This window comes from Mytilus trossulus, chromosome 6 (assembly GCF_036588685.1).
Source record: "Mytilus trossulus isolate FHL-02 chromosome 6, PNRI_Mtr1.1.1.hap1, whole genome shotgun sequence".
Lineage (NCBI taxonomy): Eukaryota > Metazoa > Mollusca > Bivalvia > Mytilida > Mytilidae > Mytilus > Mytilus trossulus.
Window position 1 is genome coordinate 12,801,998 of NC_086378.1, and position 23,279 is coordinate 12,825,276.

General features: G+C 31.7%; 1 protein-coding gene across 3 annotated transcripts in view; it reads right to left on the reverse strand.

Annotated features, from left to right (window-relative positions):
- The window catches only part of LOC134720816 (TBC1 domain family member 31-like), a 41,209-nt gene that overhangs the window by 15,254 nt on the left and 2,676 nt on the right, over positions 1 to 23,279 (reverse strand). For 2 of the 3 annotated variants that reach the window (XM_063583341.1, XM_063583340.1), the window contains exons 3-12: positions 22,871 to 23,026; positions 21,765 to 21,880; positions 20,701 to 20,879; positions 19,953 to 20,101; positions 18,301 to 18,460; positions 17,415 to 17,615; positions 17,076 to 17,222; positions 15,838 to 16,064; positions 15,170 to 15,303; positions 14,313 to 14,446 (exon numbers count right to left, since the gene is read on the reverse strand). In XM_063583341.1, coding sequence (XP_063439411.1) covers positions 14,313 to 14,446; positions 15,170 to 15,303; positions 15,838 to 16,064; positions 17,076 to 17,222; positions 17,415 to 17,615; positions 18,301 to 18,460; positions 19,953 to 20,101; positions 20,701 to 20,879; positions 21,765 to 21,880; positions 22,871 to 23,026 — 1,603 coding nt within the window. Of the gene's footprint in view, positions 1 to 14,312; positions 14,447 to 15,169; positions 15,304 to 15,837; positions 16,065 to 17,075; positions 17,223 to 17,414; positions 17,616 to 18,300; positions 18,461 to 19,873; positions 19,932 to 19,952; positions 20,102 to 20,700; positions 20,880 to 21,764; positions 21,881 to 22,870; positions 23,027 to 23,279 lie in introns of those variants that run through there. The other variant, XM_063583342.1, reaches the window with a different exon arrangement.

Genomic DNA, 23,279 nt, shown 5'->3' on the forward strand with positions numbered 1-23,279 from the left:
TTTAAAGGGCAATAACTCCTTAAGGGGTCAATTGACAATTTTGGTCAAATTGACTTATTTGTAGATCTTACTTTGCTTAACATTTTTGCTATTAACAGTTTATCTGTATCTATAATAATATTCATGATAATAACCAAAAACTGCAAAATTTCTTTAAAATCATCAATTCAGGGGCATTATACCTGAAAAACCAGTTACCCAATTCGGCTGAAAATTTCAGGACAAGTAGACCTTGACCTATTAAATACTTTAACTTCTTGTCTTATTTGCTCTAAATGCTGGAGTTTTTGAGATATAAGCCAAAAACTGCATTTTACCCTGTGTTCTACTTTTAGCCATGACAGCCATGTTTTTTGACGAAATAGAAATTAAAACATAAACTTTATTTTATACACCCTCCTGATCATTCAGTTGAAGTTTGGTTGAATTTGGTTGAGTAGTTTTAGAGGAGAAGATTTTTTAAAGTTAGCAAATATGATGAACAAATGATTAAAAATTGTCATTAATGGACAATAACCCCTTAAGGGGTCAATTGACAATTTTGGTCATTTTAACTTATTTGTAGATCTTACTTTGCTGATCGTTTTTGCTGTTTACAGTTTATCTCTATTTTTCCTTAAAATTACCAATTAAGTGGCAGCAACCCAACAATGGATTGTTTGATTCATCTGAAAATTTCAGGGTTGAGAGATCTTAACCTAATGAACATTTTTACCCCATGTCAGATTTGCTCTAAATGCTTTTGTTTTTGAGATGACAGCCAAAAACTGCATTTGTTCCCTATGTTCTATTTTTAGCAATGGCAACCATGTTTGTTCATAGATCAAAACTTCGGATACAATTATAAACTAGATACCCTAAGAAACATTCAGTAAAAGTTTGGAAGTATTTGGCCTAGTAGTTTCTGAGGAGAAGATTCTTGAAATAGTTTACGAAGACAGACAACGACAGACGATGACGGACGCCAATGATGGCATAAGCTCATTTGGCCCTTCGGGCCAGGTGAGCCAAAAAGAAAATGAGGTCAAGGACATTGGACGTGTGACTGACAGAAACTTTATCACATGAGGCTTCTATATACAAAGGATGAAGCATCCAGGTCTTCCACCTTCTTAAATATAAAGCTTTTAAGAAGTTAGCTAACGCCACCGCCGCCGGATCACTATCCCTATGTTGAGCTTTCTGCAACTAAAGTTGCAGGCTCGAAAAAAATGCAATTCTCCACTAGTAATTTTTGGGGCCCTTAATAATTTGCTGTTTGGTGTGACCAAAGGCTTAGTGTTAAAGACAGCCTTTAACAATGAGCAAAGCACATACCACATAATTAGCTGCATGGAAAATTGCCACTTAACTGAAAGAAAACAATGAATCAATCTGCTTCAGAAAAAAAAGTTGGTGGTAATGGATGCACACTGTTCAAAACATGCAATGAAATAATATTTCAAAGGAATTCAGTCCATTTACTGTCAAATTTGATAGTCTTTTTTAATATTTTTTCGCCTTTTTTTCTATTCTTAATTTCATTGGTACATTATAATTCTCTATTCTGAAAACCTATCCACCCCCTTAAGTATTGCAAGTCTAGACAGTTTTTAGACTTTCAATGAAAAGCATATAGTTTGCAGAATAATAACTACCTAATTGTACAGCTGGTATGACCTAATATATTAATATTGTCTAACACTTTGGTGAACTCATTTCTTTAACAACATTGTTTCAGAAGGATGTTTAGTTTAGCTATATGGATTAATAGATTGAATATAGATATCAATTGTTAACTTCATTGATAAAATGATCCAATATAGATTCTCATGAACCAGAGATACAGAGAAGATAATATGACATGATAAACAAATATTAAATAAAGCATGTGTGAAATACAACTGTCTAATATATACCATAATATATGTTGGACAAAAGATAAATATTAAAATGATATATCAAAATGAGTGTGTTGTCAGATTGAAAAAAAAATCAGCTAGGTTCCACAACATTTTAAGAAGAAATCAATTTCTTCTTCTTCATTGACAGATAACATATGCATATGTCATGTGGTCTTTACGCTACTTTAACCAGCCTGATATTGCTAACTTCAAAAATCCCCCCCCCCCTTTTCCCTTTTCCCCCCTATATCCCAAAGTTTCCCTTTTTTACTGCTTATAACCTAAATCCCCATTTTTCACCTCTATATCCCTACTCACCACTTTTTCATACCCCTGTTTTCAACATCCTTCTTTCATTAATAAATCCAATTTTAATTTGGTACAGATATACAAATGACTTTGAACAAGATTAACACTCAAGAGTTCAGTTTTTATAATATTATTTCAGGACTAGAAGATGTGGACTACTGTATGAGATTGCTCTGGCATCTAAAATGACACATTCTATATCTGCCTCTCCTATGTCATTAGCCTTTTTATGGTGGGCTGTCTATTTTATTGCTGTTTCTAATTCTTGTTTATTGCTTTGTATAGTTTGTTCTTGCATTGTGTCATTGCACACGCATTCCAGGTTCAGGGAAGGATTGGCGCCAACAAACAAGTTTTAACCGATGCATTTGTTTGTACCTGTCCTAAGTCAGGAACCTGTTGTTTAATGGTTGTAACTGTTTGTTGATGTGGTTCTGTGGTGGTACTGGTTTCTCGTTTTCTATATGGATTAGACTGTTGGTTTTCCTAATTGAATTGTTTTACATTAGTCATTTCGGGGCCCTTTATAGCTTGATGTTAGGTATGAGCCAAGACTCCGTGTTGAAGGATGCACTTTGACCTTTAATTGTTTACTTTTACAAACTGTGACTTGGATGGAGAGTTGTCTCATTGGCACTCATACCACATCTTCTTGTATCTTTATATCATAATGAAGATAAGTATTAAAGTTTCAAGTTGATCTGAACTACTTTAAATCAATTTTCTAATCTGTTACTGCTTAACTACTATTTTTTGCAATAAACAGATGTAAAATAAAAGAGGAAAAAACACTAATGTGCAGGAAATTAAGGTAAACCAAAACCAAATAGATTCCAAACAAAATTCATGATATAAAGGATTACAACCAACATTTCCCAATCAAAAATCATAATACAACCAATATTTCCCAATGTAAGACATTTTTCTTTCTAAAATGTAAGTAATTTAGATGAACTTTGTTTTAATAAACTCTTTTTAATACATGTATACTGAACTTATTGCACAATAATGAAGCAGCTCAAAAGCGTTTTTTTTTCTGTGTTGTTGAGTTTCTGTCTCATTGATGTATACCGGATTACCCAACATCTCCTTTCATTCATACTAATATTAAAACAAATAATCAATAAAGATAAATAATATTTATTTACAATTAAGCACTAAGTATAAAAAATAATAAATATATGATATATTACATAAATAGTTCATGTGCAATACTGGTCATATTATGGACAAATGTTTTATCAAGTACTACCATTACTGTTATCATCACTACTAGATATCGTAGAATCTGCAACTAAGAGTCCATGACTGAAGATGGCCGTGTCCTGGTTGTGATATCCCTCTTGGTGATGATATCCCTCTTGATGGTGATATCCCAAATTCTCAGCAGAAATGATATCATGAGAGAGAATAGGTGTTCCTGCATTAAACACAGTTGATCTGTTTATGATGTTAGAAAGTTTCTGAATTATATCTCCATACAACTTCGGTGTTCTTCCATCATCTCCAGCAATTTCTGAACAAATTGTAAGAAGTTTTTTCTCCACTTGTATTTTTTGTCTCTTTGGTTTGGTATTGTTAGTCCTGTTACGTTTATTTGCAAACCAGGCCTTCACTTGTCCGAGGGAAACATTGCCTTCATCTGCCATTCTTTCCTTTTCTATTTCCGACGGGTAAGGATTGTCAAGATTTCTGTCAAACCAATTTGTCATGATTTCAATGGCTTTGGCATTCAACTGTCGGCTTTTTGGTTTTGACGAGGACACCATACTTCCAGACGGCATAGCTTCTTTAAGTAGATCCAGACTAGACGATACACGACTTGTTAAATGCATTCTTTGACGATCATGAAACGTGTGCACTTCGAATAGTTCTGTCTGATATTGAGTTTCATCCTGGAATATCTGTCCTTTAAGTTTAGCAATTGCATCACATCTCTGGGTTTCTATCTCGGCACATTGTGTGCTATAAAAATTCTGTAGTTCGTGAACTTTAGGATTATCTGGTGACAATGTTTGAAACTGAGACTGGAGATGAGCTTCCTGTACAGCGGCAAAAGACGGATCCAGAATTGGTTCTGCATCACTTCCTCCGACAATACTCTGGTCAGAACATAATGTGTATGGCACTGATGCTTGGAAACATTCAGTCACTAATGTAGCCTGTAGATCTTGAAACATAGGATGAGCAGACAGTTTGAAGAGTCCTGCATTCGTCTCTTCTTGTGATTTGTCAGACTGTATCAAGGATGCCATTGTTGTCACTAAGTTACTTCTAGATATCAAACTTTCACTTTGAAATAACTTTTCACAAATAAGAACTGATAAATCTGACAAACAGGAACTTCTGCTTTGAAATTACTTTTCCCAAATGAGACACAAACAGTGTTCAGTTATAAATATTCTAACTTCTATTCACAGAAAAATTCAACCAATCAAAACAAGTCTTGAGCCAGTCAGAAAACTCCTTCTCCTACTCACTAATTAATGACTTGTCAAATTTGTAGATCACAACCCAATAAACAAACAATTAGTAAAAAGTAATAACAATTTTGTTTCCAATTGTCCAAACAAATATATCATGACTGCACATTGATTGGTTGACAAAGATCAGTGCTAGGGAAAATTAAGGTGTGAACATTCCCAGCCCTGAAATTGCTGAGATACAGGTGAACTGTTTTCATCTACCTGACAGCCTTGGCAGACAATATGACAAACTGATTTGATTTGTAAATGATATTCTTATTTTTATATTATGATTTAATTAACAGTTTTTATTTAGTTGTCTCCAAAATGTCTTCAATCATGGGAAAATTTATTAGGTTATTGTGTAAAGTAATAATTTGCACCTATAATGGTAAAGCATGGTTTAATGAAAAATTGTTTAGTTCTTCAATATGAAAGGTACATGTTTGAAAGATTCTTTCAAAGTTTGAAATTCATTAAATTAAAAAAAATATCAATATTATTTTAACAATTCTCAAAATTCTTCTTGCTCATAAAAACAATTTTTTTTTTTTCAAAGATTTTAATTTTATACCATAATTTTTTTTCAAATTAAAAAGTTGCATTTTTTTTTATATGATTCCAAAAGAGAAGCAAGTATTTTAATTAAGTTACAGATGTCATTGAATTTCATATACAAGTATAAATAAAAGAATTTAAGTTTTGAAAAATAACCAACTAAAATTTAAAAAAAATAATTTCAAAAGATGTTACTTTAAATGGAAGGTAAAAAGTTAATATTTGAGCTGTTTTTAAATGAAGAAGCAGCTACAAGTACTATTTTCTAGTATCTTTACTTATCATAACAAGTATGAATATTCATGCCTATGTTACCATGATCAAGTTTTTTTTAATTTTCATCTATCTATTGAACTTTTTTTTTTTTTAAGAAGTGACAAATTAAATCTAAGCCATTAGAAAATAAACTCATCATAGATACCAGGACTAAATTTAGTATATACACCAGACACGTGTTTCATCTACAAAAGACTCATCAGTGAAGCTGGAATCCAAAAAAAGTTTGAAATGCCAAATAAGGTACAAAGTTGAAGAGCATTGAGAACCAAAATTCCTAAAAGTTTTGGGAGAGATCCATTTGCGCCAAAAGTGCGTCCTTTTGCGCCACAACTTTTTTTCTCTAATGCTACGTTTGCGCCACTTGTTTTAAAAACTACATGGTATCATTTGCGCCAAAAATAAAATATACGATTGCGCCAATTTAAAGAAAAATGACTTCTATGTTCTTGTCTTTTGGCATATCCTGCATTAAATCTTCAGCAAAGCAATCACCTACTTCATCTGGGTTCAGAAAAGCTAATAAAAAATATGGTGTAACTACTTGCTAACATCACTGCCAACTTTTTATACTCTTTTGCTAGTCCAAGATTTTGTATTTTCCGGCCCCATGTCTGGCCAAGGTGAAAACTATATGCCTTGATGATAATTCCTGGGAAATCTCATTAACGATAACATGCATTCTCTCCTCAAAATCTATATGCATAGATGTAAAATTCATTTGAAGATTAAATCTTTCACAACATTCCTTAAGCAGAGAAAACATTTTTCAATAACAGTCTCCTGATTTGGAAGGCAAAATGTAATATAAAAGTGGAATATAATGTCCATTCCTCGTTCCATGTATTGTATACAATTGCTGGAAATACTTCAGACAACACGTAAATGTTCAATCAGCAAAATCATCTTTTATATTTGTCACTAAACACTTTTTTATAATTAGCGTTTACCTATTTGTTTATATGCATACCTTTAGTTTAATGGTAATCCTATTATTTATACTCACCTTCCACCAACAACAGTAACAATTATTGAATGAATAAAAATTTATGAGACAAAAATGAGACTAAATATATATTAATCTTAAATAAGTACGATCAATATGTGTTCAGGTAAATTGGCGCAAATGAGTTCCGAAAACTGGCGCAATTGATACATTTGAGAAAAAAAATATTGGCGCAAATGATACCCCTGAAAAACCGTAATTGGCGCAAAAGGAGTGCTGCCAAAGTTTTGCCATATACAGCTTAGGTAATCTATGCCTGAGGTAGGAAAGCCTTAGTATTTAAAAAAATTCAAAAATTTTGTAAACAGTAAATTTATAAATATAAACATATCAATGACATTTCATGTCAGCACAAACAGTGCTGACTACTGGGCTTGTGATACCCTCGGGGAAATAAATCTCCACCAGCAGTGGCATCAACCAAGTGGTTGTAAATAAACTCATCATAGATACCAGGACTAAATTTAGTATATACGCCAGACGCACGTTTCGTCTACAAAAGACTCATCAGTGACGCTCGAATCCAAAAAAGTTGAAAAGGGATGGTAGTGGATTTTAAAAAAATATCGTGAAATGTTTTATTTCTAACAAACTTTTATAGGAAAAAAATTGATCATGTTGATTAAGAATTGCAAAATTAAACTTAAAAGTTTTTAACAGGAAATTCAGGGAAGATAGAACTTTACATGTTAAGGTGGTACCTAACACTACAGGGAGATTACTCTGTAAAATCAGGTAAACGTTTTAATCACATTGTATTGTTAAGTAATATTAAACTTCTCAATGATCAAAATTAGTGTTTGTCAAAGTGCTATATAACCAACCATTTTTTTCCGAGAAAGTGTATAGTTCATTTTTTTTTGAAATTTTGATATTTTTTCAAAAGGTCAAAGTAAATATTTTGTCAAAATTTTATGAAAATCAAACGAGCCAAATTAATTTTAGTCAAAGTGCTAGGTACCACCTTAATTGCTTTCATATAATCTGTGAAAATTGGTATTCATTGTGTCTTTTTGTGTCGGGATGTATAAGTACCCGGCCACTTCCACTTGTATTTTTTGTCTATCTGATGAGTTCAGCCTTTTTCAACTGATTTTTATAGTTCGTTCTTATGTTGTACTGTTATACCACTGTCCCAGGTTAGGGGGAGGGTTGGGATCCTGCTAACATGTTTAACCCTGCCACATTATTTATGTATGTGCCTGTCCCAAGTCAGGAGCCTGTAATACAGTGGTTGTCGTTTGTTTATGTGTTATATATTTGTTTTTCGTTAATTTTTTTACATAAATGAGGCCGTTAGTTTTCTCGTTTGAATTGTTTTACATTGTTCTTTCAGGGCCTTTTATAGCTGACTATGTGGTATGGGCTTTGCTCATTGTTGAAGGCCGTACGGTGACCTATAGTTGTTAATGTTTGTGTCATTTTGGTCTTTTGTAGATAGTTGTCTCATTGGCAATCATACCACATCTTCTTTTTTATATCAAATGAAAAATAATGAAACCACAGTATACAGAGTGATTACAGACCAATGAACATTCACAACAAGTTATGTTCAAATCTGTTCATAGGTTTTAGAGTTTTTTGAAAAACTTTATATGGATTATGGGGGTGGTTTTTAATTACCTTGACTTCCTATGAGGGTCTTGAACAGTATATGATGATGTAAGACACACAAAAGTGATAGCTCACATGGATCTTTTAAAAATGTAAAATTCCCTAGACACGACTATTAAAGAGGGTAGGACTCCAAATTCTCAAGTTAATGGATGATTCTGCATGAGTAAACCTAATCATATACTTTATTGTACCTAGAGTATAAAAGTGACATTTTGATTGGTTGAACACTGTCATGTTGTGACCTCCTATAAATCTGTATGGGGTCAGTAGACTCATAAGGGGTACATGACATCTAGTCTACCATTAACGAAGATGTCATCTATTAATCTTATGATATTTTATTGATCTATACAAATTTTCAACAATGTCACTCCATTATTATCTTGCATTGTTGATATTTTCATTCTGTTTTTAGTTGTATCTATCACAGATTTTTTTATAATATGCTAGAATTGGGTAAAAATTTGTAAGGGTACCGCAGAACCAATGTCTCGCTTACTTTTGAAAAACTTGCTTATTATTCTTTCTTAAATTAATGAAATAATCATCTATTCAGTAGTTCTGAAAACTTGTTTATTATTTTTTTCTTAAGGAGGCTCGCGGGTATAAAATTTTCAGAAAAAAATCAAAAGTTTATTTTTCATTACAAATTTAATTAATTACCTTAAGAAGTTGTTACTTTATCATATGGTACAAAAATTATTCCAAAAAAATCAATGTGTGTTGGCCCCAGGTGACTTTTAAAATGTAGATATCATTGAAAAAGCTCCAAATTATCTCCCTTGGGTGCAAAAATGCCATTTTATGGCATTAAAATTTAAATATCTTTTTTAACTCATCGGTGACCTATATTTTGTATTGTTATTTTCGAAAAAGCTGTACATAAACTGAATAATTGTAAAATTTTAGCCATTTCTGTAATTTAGTTCTTTTTTAATTTCTATATTACCGCTTTTTCTCCTATTAGTTCAACAGAAAAAAAGGACATTAGCAAATATGTATGCTTTTTTCGAAGGCAGATTGTGAGCGTAAATGAACGGTGACCCCATTTTTTCATTTCATTTTTCTATTAGGTATAAGATAAAGTTAATTTATAGAAAAATATAGCGAAATCTTGTATTAAATAAAAAAAATAATTTAGACCCGCGAGCCCCCTTAAATTAATGAAATAATTATCAATGATGATTTAATATTTCAGAAGGCAGTTTAGATAGAAAGTTGAATGGAAGTTTAATTCTAAGGACTGTACATCATTATATTTTTTACCTTGTACTTCATTATATTTTTTAACTCATCGTAATGGCTTAGGTGAAGAATTAACTTTGTCAATACATTTCTCAGCTTTTCTTGTGTAAAAACCCATATTTATTCAGGACAATAATGAAACTATTGCCAAATAAAATGCTTCACCTAGCGCAGCCTGATACGACCACAGATTTTTTTGTCTTTTTGACCCTTAATTCCTATACTGTTGACCAAATAACCCCCAAAATAAATTCATTCCTCCTACTTGTGGTATTGAAATTTGTAGTACAATTTCAGAGCAATCGAAAAACTTATACACAAGTTATTATCCTGAAACTAGAAAAATGCTTGTTTTTGGCCCCTTTTGGGCTAAAAGTTGGGACCATCATCCCCAAAAATCAATCCCAACCTTCCTTTAATGGTATTGAACCTTCTTAAAAAAATTTCATAGCGATCCATTAACTAAAACTAAAGTTATTGTCCAGAAACCAATGTGTCTTCGGATGACAACGACCCAGACAACGATGACATCATACCATTATACCATCCCAAAAAAAATTTGGCGATTGTATATTTCACTTATAATAGTTTCAATTGTTGAAGCTTCTTCAAACTACTTTTAATTATTGATGATTCCACCAAATTAATTGCAATTATAGATGGTTTTGCCCAGTTGATCTCAATGATTGATGGTTTCACAACAATGATTTTCATTATACACGGTTTCATCAAAATTAGTTTTAATTATTAATGTTTTCACCAAAATGATTTGAATTATTGGTGGTTACATAAACTAGAGGCTCTAAAGAGCCTGTGTCACTCACCTTTGTATATTTAAATTAAACAAAGGAAGCAGACAGTTCATGACAAAATTGTGTTTAGGTGATTGTGATGTGTTTGAACATCTTACTTTACTGAAAATTCTTGCTGCTTACAAATATCTATAATGAACTTGTCCGTGTAGTTTCAGTGGAAAATTTTAGTAAAAATTTACAAATTTTATGAAAATTGTTAAAAATTGATTATACAGGACAAAAACTTCTTAGGGGGTCAATTGACCATTTTGGTCATTTTGACTTATTTTTTAGTTTTAAATTGCTGTACATTATTGCTGTTTACAGTTAATCTCTATCTATAATAATATTCAAGATAATAACCGAAAACAGCAAAATTTCCTTAAAATTACCAATTTAGGGGCAGCAACCTAATAACAAGTTATCCGATTCATCTAAAAATTTCAGGGCAGATAGATCTTGACCAGATAAACAATTTTACTCTGTCAGATTTGCTCTAAATGCTTTGGTTTTTGAGTTATTAGCCAAAAACTGCATTTAACCCCTATTTTCTATTTTTAGCCGTAGCGGCCATCTGGTTGGTTTGCCCGGTCACAAAACACAATTTTTAAACTAGATAGCCCAATAATGATTCTGGCTATGTTTGGCAAAATTTGGCTTCAGGGGAGAAGATTTTTGTAAAAGTTAACTAAGATTTACGAAAAATGGTTAAAAATTGACTATAAAGGGCAATAACTCCTAAAGGGGTCAACTGACCATTTTGGTCATGTTGACTTATTTGTAAATCTTACTCTGCTGAACATTATTGCTGTTTACAGTTTATCTCCATCTATAATAATATTCAAGATAACCAAAAAACAGTAAAATTTCCTTAAAATTACCAATTTAGGGGCAGCAACCCAACAATGGGTTGTCTGATTCATCTGAAAATTTCAGGGCAGGTAGATCTTGCCCTGATAAACAATTTTACCCCCATGTCAGATTTGCTCTAAATGCTTTGGTTTTTGAGTTATAAGCCAAAAACTGCATTTTACCCCTATGTTCTATTTTTAGCCATGGCGGCCATCTTGGTTGGTTGGCTTGGTAAAAAAACACAAATTTTAAACTAGATACATGGTTGATGATTGTCGCCAAGTTTGGTTTAATTTGGCCCAGTAGTTTCAGAGGAGAAGATTTTTGTAAAAGTTAACGACGACAGGCGACGGACGACAAGTGATGAGAAAAGCTCAATTGGCCTTTTAGGTTAGGTGAGCTAAAAATCAAAGCCCTGAATGCACTGTAGGCAGTTAACCAAAAACCAAGGCAAACATAATTATGAAAACTGTGGCAATGTTGCTTCAATTTTTTTTAAGATATAAAAGAACAAACATTAAACATTCATATATAATTGTACATTTATGTTCATTTAATAAATTAATCATTAAGGCAAATAATTCATATTTTATCAAGGTTTTCAATAGCAAGGTATATATCAAGTATATTTTTTTTTCATGATCATGAGTCTTGAGTCAGCAGTAGTACAAATTTGCAATGATTGCAGTTCTTCTAGTTGATCGTAATTCTTCATATTAGTTGACTGTTAGTAGTTCAATATAAAAAAGAAGATGTGGTATGATTGCCAATGAGACAACTATCCACAAAAGACCAAAATGACACAAACATTAACAATTATAGGTCACCAAGTTGACTTTAGTATGAGCTTGTAAAAGTATGAATGGACTTGCTTCCCTTGAAAGAAAACTGAGTTTGTGTTGTACAGTGCAAAAATTATGAGACACAAATCAGACAAATGTTTACTACTAAAGGGATCAATGGTGAGGTCTGACTGACCTGTCCATAGAAAATGTAAATGACTCTGACCTTCACCCCAAGTCCATGATGTCTAAGTTTCGAATAAAATGACAGGTGTTAGGTCTAGCTAAGTGATATGCATATGTGACACCTATGAGATTGACCTTGTATGTCATTCAATCTTTTTGAAATGACAAACAGGAATGAATATGGTTTAGGAATTGGTATCTCAATCATTTACAAGTTCTCAAAACACACACAAAAGGGTGTGGGGTGACCCTAGGGACTACCCCTATTTTTCATTTGATTATTTATATTGTCCCATACATGAATATATATGGTTTAGGGGTGGGGAACTCGACCGTTATCAAGTTTTCAAACAGGAGGGGGTGGGGTGACCCTTAGGGCTTTTCCTATATTTTATTTGACTAGTTCTTTTGTCCCATACAAGAAAATATATGGTTTAATTTAAAGGTGGGGATCTCAACTGTTTCCAAGTTCTCAAACAACAGGAGGGGTAGGGTGACCATAGGGACTCCCCCTATAATTTATTTGATTTGTTATTTAGTCCCATACATGAGTATATATGGTTAAGGGGTGAGGATCTTGACTGTTTCCAAGTTCTCAAACAGGAGGGTGCAGTGACCCTAGGGACTCCCCCTATAATTTATTTGATATGTTATATTGTCCAATACATGAATATATATGGATTATGGGTGGGGATCTCAACCGTTTTCAAATTTTTAAACAGGAAGGGGTATAGTCCCCTACAAACTCCACCTATATTTCATATGATTTGTTATATTGTCCCATACATGAATATATCTGGTTTAGGAGTGGGGATCTTGACTGTTTCAAAGTTCCCAAACTGGAGGGGTGGGGTGACCACAGGGACTCCCCCTGTATTTCATTTGATTGGTTATATTGTCCCATACATGAATAAATATGGTTGATGGGTGGGGATCTCAACTGTTTCCAAGTTCTAAAGCAGGAGGTGGTGGATGAACCTAGGGACTTCACCTATATTTCATTTGATTAGTTATACAGTCCCATACATGAACGTATATGGTTGAGAGGTTGGGATCTGATCCTTTTCAAAGTTATCAAACAGGAAGGGTAGAGTGTCCTAAAGGACTCCACATACATATCATATGATTTGTTACATTTAGGTATCATATAATCTAGTTGCATTATTTGTGTAAAATAAGAAACTTTCCAGCTATTTTAACTGACCCATCAAAATTGAGAAAAAAAAATACCCATTGTAATTTTGAGTTTCAGTACAAAATATTTTCTGTTTTTTTGTTCATTCTTTTACATTTATTTTTTGGCTTTCAATTCTAGTGTTTACATTTATTTACAATGCAAAGATGTATTTTGTCATCTGTCTGATTTTTAAAAAAATTGCCAAAACCAGGAATTACCCATATCTGCTTCCTTAATCAGTTCCGATATTATAATTTTCTTCTCATGTCAGCCATTTTGTTTTCAATGTTTTTTTTGTCTGATAAGATTTTACTCAAATTTAGACATAATTTGTCGGCGATTTTCTGTAAAAAGCAAGCGGTTGAACACAAATGAACATCGCTGTCATGAATAATAATGCTAAAAACAAGTTTTGAGATCGTTTATTAGGAGACTATGGTAAAAAGGTCAGCAAAGTTATTTTTTATTTCCTCTCAAGTTGAGTATGTCCAGCTTAGCTAGTAACCAAGTTGAAAGTTTGACTGCAAAAGTGGAAGGCTGCAAACCTCAGACAACCGCTTATTTGAAACCCTGCCTCCAAATTGAAAAGATACAAAAATTTCGTCTTATAATTTAAAATTGCCGCCAACAGAAGCATGATCAGAGGAACTTATTTTAAGACTACTGACGTAGTTGACTACGTATTGACGACAAACATTATTACTACGACTTTTGTCATTTGGGAAATCTAAACTACTTGTCTTAAGAGATTTTCAGCGATTAAATATTTCATACATTTGTTCTTTGACAGCTTAGCCAAAATCTATGGTATAATAAACTACATAAAGAGTCCTAATGTGCCCTAATTCCTATGTGCAACTTCAAAACTTTTGGATAAATCGACAATCATTTAAGGTTTTACTGGTCATATTTTTTGTAATCAAGAATTAAAAGTATGAAAAAACTGTTCAATTTGTTATGAATAACATAACATCCAGCTAGATAATAACAATGGCACATATTTCAGCATTTATTGGGTAGAACACAAATCTAGGGCGCTCGCATAAGTCAGCTTAACTGCCTAAAAATCATTTATTAATGGTTTCACCAATACAATTTCCTTTATTGTTGGTATCACCTGTTCACACATAATATTTAAATCATTGATGGCTTACAAACTTACCTGAGATGTGACTGAGTATTTAACAAAATGTTGCAGTAAATATTTATCATGGTAAGCTAAAACATTCTCTATCATTCCCAGGATATTGATTGGTGGATTAGGGAAATATTCAAACCAATGATCTGCCCAGTTCACTGCAAGAAAGTTTATATTTAAATAATTTTTGAACAAATAGCAAATATTTTTTTTTAACTTTTGTTAACATATATATTTTTCTTACATAAATAAAAACAAATTTGAAAAATATACCAACTTTTTTCTAATAGTTATATACTTTAATATATATTCTAAAGCATAAATTTAACTTTTTATATTCACAAACTTTTGATATTAAAAATGTTTAAGATAGTTAAACAAAGCATGTCCTTTTTCAATTCCTAAATATTGTTCAGCAAAAAAAATGATATAAATTCTAAAATATAAGTGTGAAAGATGTCATTGAGTAGAAAACAATATTACAAAATTTTGCAATATTTCCAAACAAATTCCAAATTGCCTGCTAAGAATACTGTGCCATGAATAGCTATTTAAGCGGGTACAAAACACTCCAGGGAGAGTTTTTAACTTTGAGAAATCAGAAGAAACATTTTAATCATGTTCTATTGTTAAGGAAATATGAGGCTTCTCCAAGATCAAAACTAACGTTTGCCAAAATGCTATATAATTCAACGAAATTTTTCCAATAACAATGTCTGGTTCAAGTTTTTGAAATTCTAATAATTTTGTAAAAGTGTCAAAATATTTTTATATAAATTAAAAGATCCAAATTAGTTTTAGTCCAGGTGATTGGTACCACCTTAATTTTAATCCAGGTGTTAGGTACCACCTTAGTTTGTGACATTATGTTACATACTTACTCATGATGGATGACAAGATTTCAAAACACACTAAATGATTGTTCTGGAATAACTTCACGAACGGAAAAGCTAAACATGGAAGATATTGTGTCTCTCCAAATATAGGTGACCAATGTGCCATGGCTGATAGGATTCTATAAAATAAAACCACAATATTTTGATATGCCATCTAGACTTTTCAATACATTTATTTAATAACACCTCAATATTTTGATACAAAAAATAAGACATATCAACATTCAATAAAACAACAATATATTGAGACACAATTTAGACTTATCAATATTTTTTATACAAAACTTACACCTGTAATCAATTTTAATACAAAGTTGAGACTTATCACAAATTTGATACAAAAACATACAAACTTGGTATAATTTTTTATACAAAATTTACATATCACAATATCAAGAAAGTTAATGTTATATAGTTTAAAACAGACATTCTGTTGCAGAAAAAGCAAAAAATAAAGTGGATTTTGCAATTTCAGGTTTTCAAAAAATAAAGTAAAATTCCAATTAGGTTTTCAAGAAATAAAATAAGAATTCAATAAATCTGACATTTACTGTCATGAAAAAATTTACTGAATACAAAAGAGTTTATACAACACCTTGTAGAGATGTCTACTGAGAATTACTAAAAGCATAAAACCAAGCATGAAAGCTTACCTTTGTAAAATGCGTAGAAGTCTTCGACTTTTAATTGGATATTCTTCATGTATTTTAGCATATGCAGGATGTGTTCCCTTGTCAACTAATGCTGCATACGCTGTGTGATTTTCTGGTAATCTTAAAATAGATCTCCATATAAACATTCTATATTTAGTAGGGTATTCCCCATACCCTTTTAAAATGGCTCTTAATTTTTCCATATTTAGTTGTTCAGGAAGTTCTTTCTGAAAAGAAATAAAACTTTCTTGTGAATTTTTTGAATTAAAATTTTTTTATTTTTTTTTTAATGAAACACAATATATAACAAGACTGTTTCCCAAGTACATTGATGCCCCATCCCCATATCATTTTCTATGTTCAGTGGACTGTGAAAATGGGAAAAAATCTCTAATTTGGCATTTAAATCAGAAAGATCATATCATAGGGAACATGTTTACTAAGTTTTAAGTTGATCGAACTTCAACTTCATCAAAACTACCTTGACCAAAAACTTTAACCAAAACTTTAACCTGAAATGGGACAGACGGACGGACAAACAGTTGAACAAATAGATGAATGAACAGGCAGACGCACAGACCCCAAATAAAATATATATTTATATTAAATTTAGAGATGCTCTTCTTGAATTCAACTAAATTAATAACATCTGATATCATATTGGCATTAAGTTCATTCTTCGTTTCTTTTTTGTCCTATTTGCCCATGATTTCATTATCTCAAAATTCCAAATATCAAATTCTATTGTAATGTAATTGAGGAACATCCCATCAAACAAAGTCAGAACATTAAGCAGTTATTTGAAAGTTTGGAGGATCATACAAAATAATAATTGATGTCTCTGTATCACAGTAGAGTTCGGGAATTGATTTGAAAAGCCAGTATTATTTTTTTTATATAATCCTTATTATTACTATGAGATTCATCATTATATTAACTAGTAAATGGCATATATTTCATATAAATTAATTTAAAACTTCTGTAAACAAACTTATTTTCAGAAGTGATTTATTCTCTAGACTTTTGCTAGTAAATCAGTGACGCAAAATTAAATTGTTGTGAAAATTTAAAAATTAAATTGTTCCTTTTTCAACAACATCAAATAAATATGAAAATCGCAAAATTAAACTGCTGCAAAAAGGAAAAAAGTAATGCTCAATGCTAAGTTAAGTGTTCGCTAAAATAAGTTTGTTTACAGTATATATCGAATTGAAACATGAAGCAATAAAAGCATTTACTTCTATTTGAAAATCTGGTTGATTTCTCCTGTTTTCTTTGCCTTTTGCCCTGGCTCCTTTTTGTTTCTGTGATTTCAAAGACTGATCTGATGCCACTGTATCTGACATTTTGTTGTCTTTAACAACCTTGACCAAAGGTGCAGGTGGCTAAAATATCAATTAAATGGTCAATAATTGAATCTAGCTGGCAAATAAAATGAATTAAAATACACAAGCATTTTGAATATGATTAATTTCAAATCCTGATTATCAAACATATGTATATTTTGCTTTAATTTTTATATAAATGTTGATGTCTAATTAGCATATACAACTACTCTTCATAAACACATATATTACCTTTCCTATTTCATCTGAGACTACATGTAGATCATAGACATGTAGACTACCATCTTCCATTGTAGATACCATGTGACGTCCTGACGGGCTGATAGAGAAGTTGTTGACCTTGTTATCAATGGTGCCAACATCAAATAATAGTTTACATGAATTAATATTTATATATCTCACTATTCCATCCTGACTTAAAACACCAAGTGTCTGTAAATATAAATAAAGTGCCAATTTTGGTATACTGATTATCAAAATTCATAACTCTAAAATTAGAGAACTGAAACCAATATTTGGGGGTGTAAGCCGAGGGTGATCCAGACAAACGGACAGGAGGGACAAGTGTGACACTTAATCCCCCCTCCGCCATGACAGGGGATAAAAACTTGAGGGAATCAATAGCATTTCAAATGTGTCTCAACAAGGTAAGACTCTCTTGCGCTCACTGCACCATGTCCAATGTGAATTCGACTTGGAAAAATTGTCATAATGGGGAAATAATACACAATAGATAAATAATTTCTAATTAGACAACTAGTCTGGTGTCATAAGATCTAAAACAGCGAAAACATGTGTCATGTGAAGTGAGCCAGATTCTTGTCAACAATATACCATAATACTGTGGATTCATTGTTATTAGTTGGAAACGAATATAATTGAATTTCGTGGGTACATGGAAACACAAATTTAAATGTTCAATGAATGAACATTTGCTGTGAGATTAAATGTAAACTTTTGGAAACCCATAAATTCAATAACCACAAAAATTTGGTATCAATGAAAAATAAATGAATCCAAAGTATTCAATATTTTTAAAAAGTTTGCTAGAGAAATCCACTTTACTTGGCCAGGTATATCTGACACCTTTCATGTCCCTTACAAAACTAATTATTACCTGATTTTGTCCTGCATCAAACTTGTCAGGAAGAAAGTTCAGTTGTTTAACTGATGTGACTTTAGTTGGCAGTTCAACAATACGTAGCAATCTGTGTGTATCAAGATCCCACAGGTGAATGAATCTAGATCTACCTCCTGCTGCTAAAACACGGCCATCTCTGAAAATAAATATCAAATGTTTGGATCCAAGATTGGTAAAACATGAAAAAGTGTAACAAAAATATCAAATATGTAAGATAAGGTGATGCAATTTTTGTGCATTTTCTTTTATATGATTATTTTACGCATAGTATTCTGGCAAAGAAAATTGTTTAACAGTTTAGGAAATTTTTACTAGCTTCAGAGTTTTATTATTTTAATTTTACCAGGAAAGTCAGATTTCAACAATTTATTTATATATATATATTATATTTATTGAATATAGTGATTTTTATTTTTTTTTATTTAAATGGTGATTTTTTTTAACTTGTATGTTTTTTACGTGATATATTTGAAATTTTCTATAGAATTTTAAGCTTTTTAGTGTCTCATAAGTCGTTTTTATGGCTGGATTTTGATTGTTTTGTGTGTATATATTTATATAATGGTACTTATATTTATGTCAATCAATATGTGACACTTTAATAAACTTTTAACTTACTATGTAAACAAAATGATGAGGTTTGGTTGCCCAATAATCGAATTCTCCAACAGACCAAGTGAAATAGAAATTAACAACTATAAGTCAACAAACAACCTTTAACTAAAACCCACATATCACAAAGTTTAGGTAACTAGTGTCAATGCACAGATATATATATTTACTGTTACTTGGTAATTTTTTCTCAAAGTATAGAGACTACTTTCTAATATGCAGAAACCCTTCTGGTTTTTTTTTCATATTTAGAGGAAATAAGGATCTGCAACATGTTCCCCTTGTAATTTCTGCACATCAATTCAATTTGCAGCAGCAAAACTTCTGTAACTTGGATGGTTTCCCAAGGTATTGGCAACTGAATTTTACAGCATAGCTACTTACTTTGTAGCAGCAAAACTTCTGTAACTTGGTTTCTTCCCTGGGGGTATGGGTAACTGGTATTTACTGCATAGCTACTTACTTTGTAGCAGCAAAACTTCTGTAGCTTGGTTTCTTCCCTGGGGGTATGGGTAACTGGTATTTACAGCATAGCTACTTACTTTGTAGCAGCAAAACTTCTGTAACTTGGTTTCTTCCCTGGGGGTATGGGTAACTGGTATTTACTGCATAGCTACTTACTTTGTAGCAGCAAAACTTCTGTAGCTTGGTTTCTTCCCTGGGGGTATGGGTAACTGGTATTTACAGCATAGCTACTTACTTTGTAGCAGCAAAACTTCTGTAACTTGGTTTCTTCCCTGGGGGTATGGGTAACTGGTATTTACTGCATAGCTACTTACTTTGTAGCAGCAAAACTTCTGTAACTTGGTTTCTTCCCTGGGGGTATGGGTAACTGGTATTTACTGCATAGCTACTTACTTTGTAGCAGCAAAACTTCTGTAACTTGGTTTCTTCCCTGGGGGTATGGGTAACTGGTATTTACTGCATAGCTACTTACTTTGTAGCAGCAAAACTTCTGTAGCTAGGTTTCTTCCCTGGAGGTATGGGTAACTGGTATTTACTGCATAGCGACTTACTTTGTAGCAGCAAAACTTCTGTAGCTAGGTTTCTTCCCTGGAGGTATGGGTAACTGGTATTTACAATTTAATGTATCTGATTCCCATGCAAATATTGTGTCATCTTTAAATGCAGTGATGATAGTGTTACTCAGTGGCAAGAAAGAGACCTGAAATTACAATTTACAAAAATCATAATTTTTGCCTATGTCATTTTCTAACTGTAAAAGGGATTCATTTTCATGACAGAAACATAATTTAAGACTTACATAATGATCTGTCAAAACTTTGATTGAGTTTTATTAAAATTCATGGCTTACACACAACTGTTATATATAATCTCAAACATTAAATTTGGTTTTTAAACCGAAGATAAACTATACAATCGCTTGATTTTATTATTTATTTCAAAACAGAAAATCTTTCTTGTTTTCTTGTTTATTGTGATGACAGGGGGAAACAATATGATATAAAGGCTAAATCTTAAATCTAACAACATTGGAATTGTCCTCACTTTTTTAAATGTTTCAAAACTAATGGAGAACTTTCTATTGCAAACCAATAGAAAGTTTTCCAAAGAGTCATCTCCTCTTTATCAAGATACTCACACTTTTGTCTGTTTTATTGTCCTATTGAATAAATACAATTATGGCTATTGTTCTCTGTGTAGTTTATTTACTGGGACATTAGAACAGACAAAAGTTTAAACACCTTGACCAAGTGGAGATGACTCTGAGGAAAACTTTTGTTTGGTTTGCAATAAAAATACCTGAACAATGCCAACATCTTCTTTGATATTAAGTTTCCTTTTCCTCTGGAAAGTATCTAGGTCCCACAGCTGAGCAGCATCAGTAGATGTTGTCAATGCATATCTTCCTGAGGCATGTACTGATATATTCCCTATCACAGATTCATGTCCTTTCATCCAAGCCACCATCTCTTTTGTATCTAAAATATATTAAAATAATTGTCATACTGTGAACTCATTATTGTTTTTGGATACCAACTTTTGGAGATTTTAATCGTCAAGGTAAGCCAAGATTTTGCAGATTTTGGTCAGACCATGAAAATCAAATATTTATGAAATACAATTTTCTCTCAATCCACAGAAATTGGTTGCCATGAAAATAACTATATATTGACAGTAAATATTTCCCAGATTTCCTTTCAATATTTACATGTAATCTCGTACTAGCTCAAATTTAAAGAAATAATTGCAATTCTTTTCATCCAGTATTTTTATAACTTATTTGGTAAAAATTTTAGTCTTAATTTTTCTTATTTGATTTGATTTTGTATGCTTTTGAAAAAAACTATTTACTCTGAAGTTTTGTACATGTACAAATTTGTGTATATTTTTATTTTTTAACATGTAAAGCACTTAGAGTAATTGTAGTGTTATATATTGCACTTTAAAAATACATTGTTATAATTTAATTTTGGATGTAATGTGTCTTCTGATTGGCTAACATAATTTTGTTATGAGACCATAGACATAATTTAGTCATGTGACCATGACGTCATCAACGTTTTTCATGGTTTTCTACAGTTTAAATGGAATTTGGTATTAAATTATAAGAAATGACTGTAATATTTTTCCATCTATTCGAAATAACATAAAAAATGTGGTGCACACTTTTAAAAAACCTGCTACTTGCGTTATTCAGTGTGCACCAAGTTTTTATGTTATTTCTTCATAGACAGAAAAAATATTAGTCATTCCTTAAATATAAGTAATAATGAAAAGACAGCTGACTAAATCATATGCCATTTTATCTAATGCATTGTAAATCAGATGGGAAAATATCAATGTCAACACAGACATGTACTTACCAACATCATAACATTTCAATGAATAATCTGATAGTCCAACCAAAAACTCAGATTTCCTTCTCAGGTCAAATGCCATTGCTGTACATGGATGTCCTAGCTTTTGAACCAGGGAAAACCTTTAAATTTATAAAAGTTATTTACATTATAAAAATTAATAGATGTTCTTGGTCATATTTTGTTGACCAGGATATATTATTTGATTTATATAATAAATTCATAAGTGTTCACTGCAGGGCTTCCAAAAAATATTTGAGCCAGCCAGACATTTTATATCTGATCCTGATGTTAATCCCTAAAACTTAGTCACAAAAGGCAATTATGGTAATCAGATGGCCATCCCAATGATTGACATTAGATTGAAAACAAGAATGTGTCCCCAGTACACGAATGCCCCACTCGCACTATCATTTTCCATGTTCAGTGGACCGTGACATTGGGGTAAAAACTCTAATTTGGCATTAAAATTAGAAAGATCATATCATAGGTAACATGTGTACCAAGTTTGAAGTCGATTGGACTACAACTTCATCAAAAACTACCTTGACCAAAAACTTTAACCTGAAGCGGGACAGATGGACAGACAGATGAACGAACAGACAAACTGACGCACAGACCAGAAAACATAATGCCCCCTACTATCGTAGGTGAAGCATAAAAAGAAAGATATTAAACTTTACTTTGATATGAATTTGATGTTCTGATGTAAACTGTTAAACTGGCAATGTATCATTCAAAGTGTGCACATCAGTGTGCTCATATCTGCCTTACTTTCGTTTTTCAAATCACATTTTCTTAAAGCCGAATGTTGACTTGACAATGGTAAAAAGTGGACCATAAACGGATACGTAAAATCAGTGTACGTTTACAAAGTATGACTGAGTGAAGAATCTCTTTACATGTAATTTCTCCAACAAAATACTTGAAATGAACGTTAAATACAGGTATCAATGATAATTTTAGCATTTTTTAAAGAAATGTAGGATGCATCACTAAATTTCTCACCTGTGCACATGTAGTTCTGACAATTTTTAATTTATTCTTAAATTTTTCATGAAATCATGTTTATAATTGTATTTCTAATTATTTTATTCTTTTGGACTTTTTACCTGTTTTTAGTAATATCGAACATGAATATATGTCCCTGGTGGTCCCCTGCAACAAAACTGTCACCATTACTGTCAAATGCAGTGTGAAGAAATCGTACATTTTTACCAGCATGTGATAATGTACTTGGCTGACTGTTAGTAATCTGTATCATTAAGCTGAAAAAGAAAATCGGTACATGTATAACCTTTAAATAACTATACAATTTACATGATTATGGCAACAAAAAAATAAAATTAAGCAATTTATTACTGGTAATTTTTTTCTTAAAATACTTAGAAATAAAACTTCACTTCTTCATACTAAAAAAAAATAATCTGACTGAAAATGTGAAAAAACTTTAAAATTATAACATTTTCATTTTTTATATTAAAAACAAAACATTTGAACATATTGAACTACTAATCCAAT